This window comes from Myodes glareolus, chromosome 3, assembly GCF_982192425.1.
Source record: "Myodes glareolus chromosome 3, mMyoGla1.1, whole genome shotgun sequence".
Classification (NCBI taxonomy): Eukaryota; Metazoa; Chordata; class Mammalia; order Rodentia; family Cricetidae; genus Myodes; species Myodes glareolus.
In genome coordinates, this window is record NC_142028.1 from 91799196 (window position 1) to 91815844 (window position 16649).

General features: G+C 38.1%; 2 protein-coding genes across 5 annotated transcripts in view; one reads left to right on the forward strand and one right to left on the reverse strand.

The window, feature by feature from the left end:
- Positions 1 to 14418, reverse strand: part of Efcab7 (EF-hand calcium binding domain 7) — a 53328-nt gene extending 38910 nt beyond the window's left edge. Inside the window, exons 1-6 of one of the 3 annotated variants that reach the window (XM_048453149.3) lie at positions 14201 to 14418; positions 12156 to 12343; positions 5575 to 5786; positions 4610 to 4696; positions 3383 to 3578; positions 2852 to 2970 (exon numbers count right to left, since the gene is read on the reverse strand). In XM_048453149.3, the coding sequence (XP_048309106.1) occupies positions 2852 to 2970; positions 3383 to 3578; positions 4610 to 4696; positions 5575 to 5786; positions 12156 to 12342 (801 nt within the window). In that variant the 5' untranslated portion in view covers position 12343; positions 14201 to 14418. Of the gene's footprint in view, positions 1 to 2851; positions 2971 to 3382; positions 3579 to 4609; positions 4697 to 5574; positions 5787 to 12155; positions 12344 to 12646; positions 12800 to 14181 lie in introns of those variants that run through there. The other 2 variants (XM_048453148.3, XM_048453150.3) reach the window with 2 other exon arrangements.
- Positions 14419 to 14525: 107 nt separating this feature from the next.
- Positions 14526 to 16649, forward strand: part of Itgb3bp (integrin subunit beta 3 binding protein) — a 51493-nt gene continuing 49369 nt past the window's right edge. For both annotated transcript variants that reach the window (XM_087904811.1, XM_087904810.1), the window contains exon 1: positions 14526 to 14658. In XM_087904811.1, the coding sequence (XP_087760937.1) occupies positions 14654 to 14658 (5 nt within the window). In that variant the 5' untranslated portion in view covers positions 14526 to 14653. The remainder of the gene's footprint in view (positions 14659 to 16649) is intronic.

The window sequence follows — 16649 nt, forward strand, 5'->3', positions numbered from 1 at the left end:
TGGCTTACATTTGCCCCATGGCAACAAATGCACATTTCTGAAGCCTCTCACTTTCTGTGTGATCCCACTCTTCTCTGTCCCACATAAACTGAGGGACCAACTGTCTTAAAGTACTTGAAGAAGATTAATTTAGCTGTCTTATTAGTCATTTATCTTGTATTTTCACAACCAAATACTACAATGGTCCTAAAATTTCACAAATGTATTTAACATCTACAAAAAAAAAAAAAGCGCTTCTAAGTAAAACACCAGCAGAAAGAGCTGAACCCTGCTGAGTGACAGAAAGCCTCAGACTAAAGCACCATCTCACTTAGCAATGTGCTCAGCGCTTGGATGGGGGTGGGAACACGAGGATCAAAACTTCAAGATTATCCTCGATTACACTGTAAATCTCTATACAGCCTCGGATAGACTGTCTCAAAAGTCAAAATAACAGTAATTTTGGGTCAATTCATCTAAGAAATACCAGATAATAAACAAAGAAGGCTAAAAAATGCAAGGCCAACATTTCTGAAAGAAATTAATATTTATATTAAAAATAAGGGATTAAAAAGTTGACCAAGATGGGTCAGCAGGCAGAGGTGCTTTCCCTAAGTTCACTCCCTGGAATCCACAAACAGGAAGGAGAGAATCAGCTCACACAAACTGCCCTCTGACCTCCACATGCACTCTGGTGCATGTGCACATACATATAATAAATAAATGTAAACAACTTTTTTAAGTTGACAGTATGTCAACTTCTTTTAATAATTAAATTCTTAGTATTTTTAAAATCTAATTTTCAATCATCACCAACATTCCTTCTTGATGTTTAGATGAAAAATGTAAGCAGACTCTTTTTTTCTTTTATAACCACTATGGCCTGCAGACTAATATTGGGACTGTCTATTAGAATCCTCCCATTCCTATATACTCAGAACTACCTAGGCCAGCTAGCATCACTACACGTGCAGATAATGCTATCAGCCTCTCAGGTAAGTCCTTCTCCCATCTCCATCCACAGTCCAATTCCAGAATAACTGTTCTTAGACTAGACTTTCACTTCATTTCCATATAAAGAACTGCAGTCATGTCTTAGGTCTGTAATACTTTTTTTTAAAATTTAAGTGACTATGTCCCTAATACTAAGCTAAATGCTTTGAAATCGATTTAGGCCAGGCAATGGTGGTACATGCCTTCAATCCCAGCACCCAGGGGGCAGAGGCAAACAGATTTCTGTGAGTTTGAAGCCAACCTGTTCTACAGAGTTAGTTCCAGGACAGCCAAGGCTACAGAGAAACATTGTCTTGAAAAACAAAACAAACAAACAAACAAACAAACAAACACAAAGAATTTAGATCCTTTAAAATGCATTAAATAAAATTATTCCCAATTTATAGTTAAAGAAAATCAGACTCAAAAGAGAGGTTGTTAAACCTGCCCCCATTTACACAGGCACTAGGGTAATAGCTAGAATTTACTTTCAGGTGTGTTATTCTGAGCTCTTTGATCAGTTCCAAGAAAACTCTTTTAACAGAGTATTCAATTAATAAATATGTATTATAACAATAAAATACTATGCTATGCTACCTTGGCATATGACAGCTAATAATCGAATGGAAATTTCTTCAATTCAAGGTCCATATTTTACACTAAGCAAAATAATTGACACACATTACTTGATTAGAAATTATTTGCTGGACTGACCTAAAGGAACTGTATTAATGGTGAGAAGAAAAATCTTAATGATTCAATATAATCTATTAATATTTATATCTCTACATGATGACTAAATTTAAACACTTTAGAGTTAGGTAAATCATAATTAATATTTTAACATTTAAAGGCGAATATTTTAACATTTAACTTAATTACAAGATACAAACAGGTTCTATTGGTGAAAAATAATACTGTTGGAACATAAAAATATGTGTGAACAAAGTGGACATGCACACCAAATTGTTTAGGGTGTATAGATTCCTAAACAGTCAGAGCAAAATTCCTTAGAGATGATGTTTTAAAATTTTAATATAGAACAAATGTCACTGTCTAGCAATTTAAAGATATAAGGGACTTCAGAGTTCAATAACAAATACAGAGTTGTTATTTGAAACAAGAATGCAGCTCTGGAGAACAATCAGTTCAGCTCTCTACCAGCAGCTATAGTGTGTGGTCAGAACCATTCCCCGTCTACAGAGCTCTCCAGGTGCACATTTTTAATGTATCCTAGCAGTTTCCAGTTAATGTTTTATATTTCGGTAGCTATTATTTTCTGCTGAAAGAAAACTAGTAAAAGTTGAGTCTAAAAAGGGAAAACAAAGGAAGAAGATCAATATTAACACTCAACAAATATTGACTTAGCAAAGTGACTTTTGTGGTCTTTTTCTCACAGGAATTGATATTGAATGAATAATTTATTTACACAATACCTAGGGAAAGTATTTGTAAAACAAAAAATTTTACTTGTCAAGATACATAGATAATTAATCTATTCATCAAATTTAAAAATTGAAGAGTCACCACTTTCAAACTGAAGACCTTATATGTAATAATATTCTTGCTCATTCTTTTTACTTTAAAACATCATAACCAAGGTCAGCAAGATAGCTCAGCAGACAAAGGTGTCTACAGTCAAAGCACACAACTCAAATTCTGTCCTGATTCCACAAGGTGTAAGGAAAGAGCTGACTCTTTCATAAATAAATGAAATCTAATTTAAAATATTACAAATAGAAATACTGCATTCTATAGGAAAAACTCAAATAAGTTCACTAACTCCATTGGTTCCTTGTGAACATTCAATAATTATTAATAATCTTAAAGCCAGATACTTTTCAGAAAAAGTTGATTTTGTTCATTTAAAGTACTGTACCTTTAGGTTTGGCTCTGTTAACTTTGAGTCTCGGTTACTATTAGCGCTCATGGTAATTGTGCAGGAAACAGATGTTTTGAACTTTCTAGTTGTTGACAGCAAGGAAGGGCTTGCGTCACCTGTAAAACGGAAGTGATTTGGTCTTCTATGAAAAGTGGTTGGCAGCAGTTGATCTCTAGACAGGGGTCACATGGCCTACCACTCTCATTTCATTCTATTCTTCCTACTGAAATGCAGTGAGAACTTTATATAGATCAGGCCTTAACGGTTTTAATTTATGTGCTACTAATGTAAGAGTCTTTATTTCAATATGTCATCTTTTAGTCTGAAATTTTAGTTAAATAAAATATAATGACCACAGCCAAGTGAGGTTTCATAATAAAATTTTACTTCAGTAGATTTTCCCTGCTAAGAAAGTCTAGGAACGGTCTCATTTACTTTATTATTGATAACTGGAGATAAAAGAAATTGTTGTCTGAATTATGATCCATCATCTCTAATCAAGAAAATTTTAGTATTGAAAGTAAATACCTTTACTTGAGAACATTTCCTGGTCATTTTTTCTTATGATTCTAGGTGATGGTTTTGGTGCTGGAGATGGGCCTCTTTCAGGGGATCCTTCCATGTGGCTTCCAAACTGTTGGCGCCTCAGTTTACTGTCAGCCTCCAGTCTTTCTAGTGTAGTCCTGAGACACTGCTCGCTGGTTGTCATATATAATTTACAAAACTAAAAGAAATAGAAGAAAGTCGGCTGATGGGGAAAATGTTCAGTCTGACATCTGGGAGGCGAGGGAGGCAAATAACACATTAGTAGGCAAGGAGAAGGCCAGTCAATGAAACGTGTTTTTTACTTTACTTGTTGTTCATGTTATTTTCCCTGAACCAGACTGCCCAGCCCCAAGTGACCTAGTGAAATGCAGTCATCAATCAGTGAGGTCACACTCCGAGTGAAAATGAATGGTACACCAGGAGAGGTGATTTATTTTTTTTTTAACAAGACACATAGACTTGCATTTGTTCTAAATAATTTTTATGACTGTTCCAGCCTAGAAACGGTTCATTTCTGAAGGGAGTCTCTATGCTTGTTTGTATACCTGTATGTATTTTAACTTTGTTTTGTGAGTTGAGTGGCCCTTATTCAAAATGCTCCAACCAAAAGTATTTTGGATGACTTCAGATTTTGGAGCATTTGCTTATACATAGTAGAATATCTTATGGTATCTAAGTCTTAACTGAGAAATACACTTATGTTTCACATACTGCTTATACAAATAGCCAGAGGAAGTTTCATGCAATACTTACAGGAGGCCTCACATGGCTCACACATGGAACTTAGCTTCAGATTGTAAAGCATTTCATATTTTGAATGTTGAGATTAGGGATTACGCTAATTATTTTAAATATAATCATCAGATCATAATTGTGAGACTGAAGAGGATAAATTAAAAGTACAATGAGTATTCAGTACATAACTATGCTCTTGTCTGTATTTTAAAAAATACAACACTTGTATAGGGGCTGGAGTTGCTTCGTGGTACAGTGTTTAGCATGTATGAGGCCCTTGGTTTAATACAATAATAACAAACACGCTTATCTGATATGGTCTAATCATTTCACAATGTATACATATATCAAAAGCATCTATGTATACACTGTTAATATATACCATTTTGTCAGCTATATATTAGCAGCACTGGGGAAAATTAAAAGTGATTCCCTACACAGCATGCAGGTTTATATCAATAAAGGCTCATCTACCTTCATGTAGTCAAACTTTCCATTAGCATTTACATCAGCCAAATTTATCACAGCATTTACTTCTTCCTTAGTCATCTTCTCGCCTCTCTAGAAATAAAATAAGATTTGTTTTAAAACAACAGAATCAATGTTTTGTTCACTATATAGACCTGGCTGACCTGGTACTTACTATGTAGACCAGGTTGGTCTGAAACTCTCAGAGATCTGCCTGTCTCTCTCCAAGCTGCTGGAATTAAAGGTGTGGGTAAGGTACAATGCCTAGTTGGAAATACATTTTAATCTCTTCCACAATAATTTTGAATATGTAGTTTCATTATGAGTCAGAATTAAGCAATAATGAAAATATATTAAATAAAATATCATGAAATTATTAAATTTTGTGAAAATATTCTTGATTTCAATTTCACGATTTTAACAATTCATGTTACAGAGTCTGTAATAATGGATATTGAAGTTAGAGTAATAATATCTTCTAAGTGTTCAAGAAACAAAATGAGTTGAGCGTGGTGGTGCTGCCTATAATCCCAGCACTCAGGAGGCAGAGCCAGGTGGATCCCTGAGTTCAAGGCCAGTCTGGTCTACAAAGCCACACACAGAGAAACCCTGTGTAAAAAAAAAGAAAAAAGAAAAAAGAAAAAGAAAATGAAATGAAACAAAATTATTTCATATCACATTTATACTTATTTTCCTTTTACTAAATACATGAAAATCATAGATTCTCAGAGTTCTGAGCAGAAAAGAATGACAAGAGAGCAGGGAGACTGAAACACAGGCTCAACCTTATACTCTCCCTTTAATTTGTAAAGCACTTTTCATGGAGAAGGATTGCCAATACTTTAAAAATACTCTATGTCCTTCATTTTACCTGTTGAGAGAATACTTACTTTAATGTGGATTTTGGTAGCCCAAGCTGGACTCCAGTTGCTTTAGAGACATACACTGTATAGAATTCCCACAGTTCTTACCTTCGTTAGATATTTATGAAGGTCAGAGTGTAGAATGGAGCCATCGTCATTCACATCTAATTGTTTAAATGATTTTAGCAATTCTGCTTTTGAAGTAGGTTTTTCCTTGCTTAAAATTATACAAAAATCATCAAAATTCAGTTTGGCAGTTTGAGGAGTCCAATACTTATTAATGGTCTTTTGGGATGGACTTCTTCCTGCATGTTGAAGAGCTGCTCAATTTAAAAAAGAATCATATATTACTATAACATTTGGAATTGGTATTTCAGCATTTTTCTTCATCCCTATATATTAGTAAGCAAATCCAATATCTGTCACTATATCACCATTGCTACTGACTATAGAGTTACACCAATGTATGTTTCTCAAGATAGTTACATCCTTGTATATTTCATTATTGAAAACAAAAAATATATACACCTACCAGCTAAAGAGACTTAATATATTAGTGGCAGAACTGATTTTTTCCTTCTTCTATTGGTTTGGTTTTCAACCTACTTAACTGTCATTAACTGGCTTACTTAAGAACTTTATTTTTTAAGGAGGTTCTCATTCTGTAGCCCAGGCCAGCCTGGAACTCATTTTGTTGATCTGGTTTGGCCTTGAACTTGATGTGATCTCCCTGCCTCTGCCTCCACAGTGCGGGGGTTACAAGGATGACACACTGGACCCAGCTGGTTTATCTAAGAACTAGTAGAGAAAACAAGAGTGACTGAATTTTTTTTTTTTTTTTGAGAACATAGGGGTAACCACAAAAAGCATAAATGACTATTTTTTCAGGGTTGACAGATATTTCAGTGAATGGAAGAACTCATTTATTTGAGATTTTAATGTCAACAAGGTGTGGCATCTATAATGTTCATCAGAGTTAGGTAGTAGAAGCTCCAGAATATCAACCATGTTCTAAATGTCAAATATATGCACAAAAGTATCCATTGCAAGGCTAGGAAGATGGCTCAGTAGGTGAAGGCACTTGCTACCAAGCCCAAGAACTTCAGTTCTATCCCCAGGATCCACACAGTAGAAAGAACTCACTCCCACAAGTTGTTCTCTGACCTCTATATGCTTTGCCACGTACATGCATGCACAAAGAGGCACCTCACACGCATAGGTACATGTAAGTGCAATCACATTGTGTGCATGCATTCTCATACACACACGCACATTCTTAACTAAATGCAATAATTTTTAAGAAGAGTCCATTTATACTTATGACCCCGTTAGAAATCAGGGAATGCTGATAAGCCTTTAGAAGAGCATCACGCAGACACAACCGTTAAATGGTTTTCATTTCTAACTGCATTTTTACATCTGTAAAAGAGGCACAATCTCAGAAAGGCTGTGTATTTGTATACGTCACACAACCCTAAGTACAATGTCTTTAAGCAATTACAGACACCTCTCCAGTTGAAGACAAGTGGTGTAGTGATTCGCAAATGGACTTCTACATATTACTTTGTAACTGACCATCATGAACTAATATACTTCTGAACCATCAGAGAAGAAAGCATTACATTTCTAAGCTGCATCTGTCTTGAATTGTGATACCAATTTTTATTATAAAATACTATATTGGAAATGTCCAACTATTTTGTATGGGAATATATAGTATATGTGCATCATAAATCAACACTAAAATGCTTATCTTAATTTTCTACTATTTAATGTAATGAAGATTAGTAAATATAAAACAGTTTAGAGAAATAGCCATAAGGAAAGAGAAACTAAATCAACATAATAAATACAAATATTTAAGTCAATTATTGGGCACTTGTTGCACATAATCATACAAAGGGTGATTTTGTTCTTGGAGACACAAGCTTTTTTGGGTACAAAGTTGTTCTGTAATATAAATGTAAATTCTACATCTTTTAAAATATTTATATCTTGTGCATTTATCATTACTGTATGTGTGCATTATTAATATCATCACCATCAGTATTATCTGTGTGTGTGTGCCTGCACATGCATGCCAGGACCAAATGTGGAGGTCAGATGACAATTTGTTGTAGTTGGTTCTATCCTTCCACCATGTGGGTTCTGGGGACTGAACTCAGGTCACGCGTGGTGGCAAGCACCTCTACTTATTGAGCCACCTCGCTGGCCTATGTAAAGTCTACATGTTCAGTGTAATATTGCTACTTGTGGCCATGACTTACATTTGAAAGACTAAGAGACATTTTCCCACGCTTCAGTTTCTGTCATTGCACTGTACTTAGATAACTGAAACAGACACAGAAAGGAGAACAAGAAGATAATCTTGGAGATGACCTACATGGCCAACAGAATTAATTAAATTATTTATTTATTTGTTGTTGGTGTTGTTTCTGAGACAGGGTCTCTCTATGTAGCTCTGGCTGTCCTGGAACTAGCTCTATAGACTGTAGATCTGGCTGACCTCAGACTCACAGAGGTCTGCCTACCTCTGCCTCCTGAGTGCTGGAATTAAAGGTGTGCACCACCACTGTTCAGCCAGAATTTATTTTTTAATATTTATTTTATGTGTGTGTGTATGTGTGTGCATGCAGGTACACAATGTATATGGAGGGCAGAAGCCGATTTAAAGAGTTCATTTTTTTTCTTCCACCTTGTGGGTCCCAGGGATTAAACTCCCGTTGTCAAATTTGGCAGTAGATGTCCTTAACCACTGAACCAACTCAAGGTTTTCGTTACAATAACTGCCATCTTCTATCCACTTATAAGACCTTTATGGAAATGTATAGCTTTGAACATAGATTTTTTTCATATTTTAGATACAGACAAAATCCTTGATTACCATGCTTCCCTAAGTATTTGCCTAATATGTAACAATTTCATAACTCATTTACCAACAGAATTAGAGAAAAAGTATATGCATTTAGGAGTCTATTCCTAGTCAACTCCACTGACTAGAATGGGAGAATAAAGTGGAACCTAAATGAAGTTGTAATCTGAAGGTTAAAAATCTACTGGGGAAGGAAATTCTTTTGATAAATATTTAGAAAATCCATCTTACCAACTCTTAGAAACAGCAGCTTGGCAAACACTTGTCACTACCATCAATAACAAAAGAAAAAATTTTAGTTTTTTCCCCCATTTTGGAAAGTCTCTACTATGACCCTGCTGGCCTCAAACTTAAGATAATCCTCCTGCCTCAGCTTTCTGAGTGCTGGGATGGTAAGCTTGTGCCTCCATACCTGACTACTATATTTACCACCTAAGAATCTCATGGGTGTCTCTCTCTCTCTCTTTTTTTTTAAAGTGCTAAGGATTGAACTCCAGGCCTGTGCAAAGGATCTAGCATTAAGCTATATCACCATTTCTGTAAAACTATTGATTTAAAAAGAATAACTGTCTCAAAATGAAATTAATTATGCCAAAATATGTCCTTAGGAGAAACGTCTCTCCTCTGAGAAGTCTTCCTAGCTGAGGATGCCTACTGCCTAGGATGTCTACCTACTGATCCGCTTACGGTGTTCTTAAGCCTGGCCATGTATCTGTAGTGCCGCTGGTCCTGCTGTATCTGGCTCGGAGTGAAAATGTCAGAGCATATGCTATGTGCTAAGAGCAGAAGAATGTAAGAAAAAGAGTAGTAAGAAACAGATGCCACCGATGTACATATTTCTTTGTAAGAACTATCTTTAGCTTAATAGTGCTACAAAAAATATTCCTTAAACCAAAACCATGTGTGACACTGGAGATGCAAAACCAGATTTGTTTTCTGCCCAGATAATTTCACAGAGCTGACAGTATCTTATTAATACATATGAACAGATTAACAGTACAAGAACTATAACAGAGGAAGGTATGTTAAACTTTTTAAGTTAACAAGTTCAATGTTTCCTTCCTTCCTTTCTGTCTGTCTGTCTTTCTGTCTTTCTTTCTTTCTTTACTTCTTTCTTTCCTTCATCCCGTCTTTTTTTTTTTTTTCCCCCGAGACAGAGCTTCCCTATGGAACAGTCCTGGCTATCCTGGGACTATCTCTGCAGACCAGGCTTTGAACTCACAGAACTCCACCTGCCTCTAACTCCCGAGTGCTGGGATTAAAGGCATGCACCACCATGTACAGCCACTGTTTCTATTTTCTTTTTGTTTTTAATAATTTATTTAATGTGTTTTATTTTATGTGCATTGGTGTGAAGGTGTCAGATCTTCTAGAACTGGAAATACAGACAGTTGTGAGCTGCTATGTGGATGCTGGGAATTGAACCTGGGTCCTTTGGAAGAGCAGGCAGTGCTCCTAACCCCTGAACAATCTCTCCAGCCCCCCACTGTCTCCATTTACAAAACACACAAAAAAAAAACCTCAGGTATTTTACCAACAGCGGCAAAGTGGAGTTTTAATTAACTGAGTTTCTGCCTATACTACTTAATATATGCCAATTAAGTACAAGTATTTAAAATTCAAGATGAAAGTTTACTAATTTTAAAATTATGCAAGTCAAAGTAAAGTTACAGATAATTTTTAAAAATTGCTGCCATTGTGTGTATCTGTTCTTAAACTACTTAATTAATGTCTTCTATCTGGAGAGCAAATACATTCTAATCTTGTCAATTTTCACCATTCCTCCAAATGAACTTTCTTAGAAAGAGATCATATGTATAAAAACCCAAGACATTTTGCAGAAATACAGTAGAATTTTGGTTTAAGGAAATTACTTCTAAGTCAACCTACCTCAGGACCCAGCAATTCCACTCTTGGGAATATACCCAAGAGATGCCCTATCATACCACAAAAGCATTTGTTCAACTATGTTCATAGCAGCACTATTTGTAATAGCCAGAACCTGGAAACAACCTAGGTGCCCCTCAATAGAAGAATGGTTAAAGAAGGTGTGGAACATATACACATTGGAGTTGAATTTTGCATGCAAATGGATGGAAATATCAAACGCTTTACCGAGTGAGGTAACCCAGACCCAAAAAGAGGAATATGGTATGTACTCACTCATAAGTGGATTCTAGCCATAATTAAAGGACATTGAGCCTATAATTCGTGATTCTAGAGAAGCTAAATAAGAAGGTGAACCTAAAGAAAATAATATAGTTATCCTCCTAGATATTGGAAGTAGACAAGATTGCCAGGCAAAACTTGGGTGCACAGGGGAGATGGGTAGAGAGAAGGGAGAAGGGGAGGATTCGGGAAAGCTTGGGGGAATGGGATGGGTGGGATGGAGGAAGGATGGATATGGGAGCAGGGAAGTAAATATCTTAATTAAGGGAGCCATTTTAGGGTTTGCAAGAGACTTGGCTCTAGAGGGGTTCCCAGGTCCAAGGAGAGGTCCCCAAATTGTTCCTTGGTCAGCAGAGGAGAGGGTGCCTAAATTGGCCTTGTCCCATAGCCACACTGAAGAATATCTTGCATATCACCATAGAACCTTCATCTGGCGATGGATGGAGATAGAGACAGAGACCCACATTGGAGTACTGGACTTAGCTCCCAAGGTCCAAATGAGGAGCAGAAGGAGGGAGAACATGAGCAAGAAAGTCAGGACCACGAGGGGTGCGTCCACCCACTGAGACGGTGGGACTGATCTAATGGGAGCTCACCAAGACTAGCTGGAATGGGAGTGATGGAGCATGTGATCAAACTGGACACTCTGAATGTGGCTGGCAATGAAGGCTGACTCAGAAGGCAAGGACAAAGGTACTGGGTTTTGTTTCTACTGTATGGACTGACTTTGTGGGAGCCTGGTTTGTTTGGATGCTCACCTTTATAGACCTGGATGGAGTGGGGCGGACCTTGGACTTTCCACGGGGCAGGGAACCCTGACTGCTCTTAGGACTAGAGAGGGAGGGAGAAAGTAGGGAGGGGGAGGGAAAAGGGAGGCAGGGAGGAGGTGGAAATTCTTAATTAATTAATTTTAAAAAAGAAAAAGAAATTACTTCTAAAAATGGCAAAGAAACCCAGTTTCTCTGCTCTTAATATTAGCATTGATGAAACTGGCATGAGCCATTGGCATTACCTGCTACTGTCATTTACCCATCTCCAGGGACTAAAGACTACCAGCATCAAGACCTCCAGGTTATCGACAGCCTGAGAAGCATCACCTTCAGTGACGTGGAAGACTTCTCAGCCAAAAGAATTTTAAAATATGATAATGGGTAGAATGAGAAACAAAACCTCCCAACCCCTAATTCTCTTCTAAATTTTTATTTATCTATATTTTTCTTTTACAGTCATTTGACCCCCGTCTTGCAAACTTTTTATCTTTTTCTTAATGCAAGTCAAAATTCAGACTACTGAGTCAGATGGCAAAAGGGATTTAATTCTATTATTATAAATCTAAAGCACCACCAGGATAACTGAAAAACAGTAACAACTCTTAAGCAAGTAGTAACTGATAGAAGCTCTGAATATACAATCTCCCCCTCCATATACATGGATATATATATGCATATGTATGTGTATATGTATATGCATATATACATGTTTGTATGTGTATAATCTGGAAGCCCCTAGACTATGCAACCATAGAAACAGTTATTGTTTCTTACAGTCCTGTTGCTTGTTTCCCTGTGAAACTGGAGTGAGTCGATGATGTCATTCTAAGTCAGACTTTTCAGTCTAATAATTTTCAACAAATCAGGTAAAAATTTACCTAGGTAAAGTTGATCCTTAGAAATAATGTTTTCCAGGCTGCTTTTGAAGATAGTTAAGTAGGCGGCTCTACAGTTCATATAAAATGCCTCCTGCTCAGTTAGTGGAAATTTCTTTGTTCGGGGACTCCCGGAGAACATTGATCTCTGAGTACCCAAAGCTGCATCACTTCCAGGATTGCCGGCCATTCTATCAGAAAACAATTAAAAATTTTACTTTAGTCTAGGTAAATCACCTAAAACGCAAATGTACCACCATGAGGTGGAGTATTGGGCTATTAAAAATTTTACACATAGAATAAAAAAGGCAAATGTTATAACATCTATATGAACTCATCAGTACATATTAAATAAAATCTTTAGCAATTGATTTCGAATTATATATATATATACACACACACATATATAATTCCTCAAATAATAAAATATCCCAAAGAACATAGTTGTAGTATAATATAAAAGAAATCAGAACAAAGAAAATGTATACACCTACCATCTCAAAACAAGGGGTCATGGGAGACGTCAAAAGGTTGCTAAGATTCCATCAGTTCACAAACGGGAGGCATACAGAATATACTACAGGACACAGTCATGCTGAAGAAACTATAGAAGGAGTAGATTCCCTAACAGGAAGCTGTTTTATGTAAATTAACTGCAGTTGACACCCACCCTCCAGAGCAGGATTAACTAACTCGTTTCATTAACATTTCTAAACTGCAGCACATGCCAAATCACTGACTAGCTGAAGTCTCATTTATTACCATTGGGCTTTACTGAGTTCCTTCATTAGCAGTACTATTTGGGGTCTATACAGAACCTCTGCTCACAAGACATTAATACACAATCGTGCATCTTATTTCATCCTTTACTACACTGACCAGGTACTTTTTGTCCATTTTACAGATGATGAGATTGAGGGACAGAGATGTCACCCAGTTAGCAGTAAGCTGTGAAAATTCAGTGGTTTCTTCCGTTAATGTGGATGAAGGTTTATTGAACAAAGGCTACTATGAGGTGCTAAATTGTGCTGGTGGTCTAATGGCTTCCAACATTACTTTAGCCTGCGTTGACTTCTAAAAATACATTTCAATCTAATAAATTGAATAGTTCACGTTGAACAATAAGATGACACAGGTAGAGTCCCCTTCAGGACTCATTGGATTCTTACTCAGGAGGCCTAAATCACTGGCACCTTCTTGAATTATGTAGGTCTTTTACACTTGGGAAAGAAAGATAATAATCGCTTATCATGGATGAAGTACCCTATTTATAATACACAGACCGCCTGCCTGACACTTTCATATTACACCAGATTTAGAAGGACCCCATAGGGATGCGGTGTCACAGTCTGGTTACTGCAAATTGGTACCGCCATAATTAAACATCAGTTTTAAACACATATGCGTGCACGCCATCTCACAAATGTGAAAGAAAACTGTTCCAATAAGGAAGAACGAGCACTCACTTTACAGCCAGCAATTTAAAAACATATTTTTAAGGATCTTCTTCAAATGCTCTTTCTAAATAGGGTTATTCTCACATGGAACTCCCAGGGCAGAAATGTTCCAGAATTCTATTCTTCCCCTTCCTGTGAAGAGAGTCTAAACTGAAGCTTAAATATATGTATAATTGCACCCCTAGGGCTCGGAAACCCCCTTTTATTTAAAACTCTAGACCAAGACTGAGACAGGGGCCTGGAGACTACATTGTAGCAAACGGCTCCATAAATAACCAGACACACAATAAGCAGGAAAAATAAACTGTTAACAAGCGCCTAAGGCGACTAAAGGGCCGAGTGAAAACAGAGAGCCACCCAGTCACCGTGGCTGCACCATGTAACAGCCACAGCTAATGGGAGACAAGCTCTCTCCGTTTTGTATTCCGCAGGCCACAATGCTGCTGGATCCCTGTGTTTTAGGGGCAGGCACAGGCCGTTAGGACACAAAAGTAAACGTAGCTGGTGGGAGAGGCAGTCACACAGTGAGGGGCAGAGCGAGCGAGAGAGCGAGAGGGGGTGCCGGTGGCTACCTAATTTCAGCTCACAAACCAAGAAGAGCAGCCAATTTTCTTCAGTAGTTCTGCGAATCTCTCAGCGCAGCCGGACGGACCTCCGCCTTTTTTAGATTACCATAGCAACCGCTCCTCTCCGCCACCGGAAGTAGGAGGCAGAGCACCTCCCAAACAGTCCGACCCGAGATCTGTGGACCACTGACTCGGAGAGTGTAGTCACAGCCCTGTCGCTGGTCCGTCGCGAGGCTGCTTTGTACAGAATAGTGAGAGAGGGTCGGCAGGGGCTAGATGGGGCGGGGCCATGCCCCCCCCCCCGCGCACACCCCTTTCTTCACACACACTCGGGCCCTTTATCGTGCGGAGGTTGTTTCCAGCGGAGCGCGGTTTGTGTGACACCGCATCCAGTGTCTACTGCACTGGATTTTTATGCTTCCGCGTTTGAGGGCTCTCAGTTCTATCCAGCAACGGTGGCACTTCCTAAAGTCCCGAAATGCCGTAGGTATCTCTTCCCTGGATGTTGCTGTTCTGGGGGGCTCTCTGTGAGCAAAGGGAGTATACTATGTGGTCCCATACGTTGTCTTTTCTGTTTCTATGAACTTGTCTGTTGACAGTGTCATGATGCATGGTACTCGCAACCCACCTTTACTCTTGCAACCCCACTTTAATTCTCAAAACCTCCCAACATTGTAAAAGCTGTGTGCTAAATTTGAGTACCGTCTAACTGGAAACAACTTAGACAGGGTTAACATACTGAGTATGAAACAAAGCAAAAAACTTTTTTTTTCTTTCCTAAAAGAATAATCGGGAAAATGGCATGAATGACTCTAAAACAAATGGAAAAGAACAAATAACCAATGACAGTAGAATGGATGGGATCTTTAAAATGTAGTGAAAGAAGGAACCACTTTGTGGAGGACAACACACAGGCTTTAGAGTTTAAGAACAAGCACAAACAATCGTGTGTGTTAAGATTATAATGGGAAAAAGCAAGGCATACAGCTGGGCTGGGACTGAAGGAGCATGTGATCAAACCGGACTCTCTGAATGTGGCTGAAAATGAGGGCTGACTGAGAAGCCAAAGACAATGGCACTGGGTTTTGATTCTACTGGGTGTACTTGCTTTGTGGGAGCCTAGTCTGTTTGGATGCTCACCTTGCTAGACCTGGATGGAGGGGGGAGGACCTTGGACTTCCCATGGGGCAGGGAACCCTGACTGCTCTTAGGACTGGAGGGGAAGGGGAGGGGAGTGGGAGGGAAATGGGAGGAGGTGGAAATTTTTTAATAAAGAAAAAAAAGCAGGGAATAGCATAAAATTCATTTTAATGGTTGCCACATGGGGGTAGCCTGAGGACTAGCGAAGGAGCAGGCAGGTGCACAAATGCCTGTGTTTTATATTGAGAATATCATTTAGGAGTGAAATGTTCTTAACTTGATTTCTCTTTCTACTAAACCTTAGAGCATCTCTTCAGTCTATGTTCTATGGTTAGTATTCCCAGATATGTGCATTAACTGCTGTAAAAAAATGTCTTTTGCCCATTATTAAATTTTTGATAAGAAAGGTTTTGATATCAAAATACATTACCTATTAATTGACCAAAGTTTTTGACTGGTCGTGTCACAAAGTATCATAGAGAACGATCCCTTTAGATGCTTTCCCATTGTGCCCATATGTGGTAGGTGGAATTCCCACTCACCCATGCTATGATGGAAATTTTGTGTGTGATTGTGGGAAGTTTTGTACACAAACATAGAATTGAATGAAAAGGAAAGAGCAAACCAGATATAGAAGAGCCTTCTCCCTTCATTTCTCATTCTCACATAGAAATTAAATCATTTATATACCTCATGTTGCATTTAATGTGCCGCATGGCTTATGCACTTGCCCACTGCCTTTTATCGAAGGACTTCTAGGCATCTCAGGAGCCCACGCACAAGTCCTATAAACACTTAGGTGAAGCTGGTGGCCGGCAGCATTGTCATGGCCGCTATACTGAGGAGTCATGGAAGCACTGAAATACTAATGATATTTTTATCTTCCACTCAGAAATTCTGACCACTTTACAGGCCAGTATTACCAAGTTTATGAAGCTCATTGTGTTTATGTGATTTGCCCAACCTTGGGGAAGTGTTTGGCATAGCATAAGAGATCCCCCCAGTCTTAGCTGGTTTCCTAAATTTACTCTTCACCCCCCCCACTACTGCACTCAACCCTACCATTCAACACCATATTTAGCATTTTAAAAGTTCCATAAAAAAGAATTTCATCATACAGTTTTGTGAGCTCCCATGTTGTCATTCCTTTCTGGCTAAGAATCTTTGATAGTTTTTCCCCTTAGGACCATTTGTTTAGTATTATAACTGATGTTATGCGGAGATATTTTGTGATCTAACAAATAAAGCTTACCTGAAGAGCAGAGTGTAGAGTGAGCCACTAGTTAGCCATTGAGGCCAGGCAGTGGTGGCGCATACCTTTAATCCCAACACTT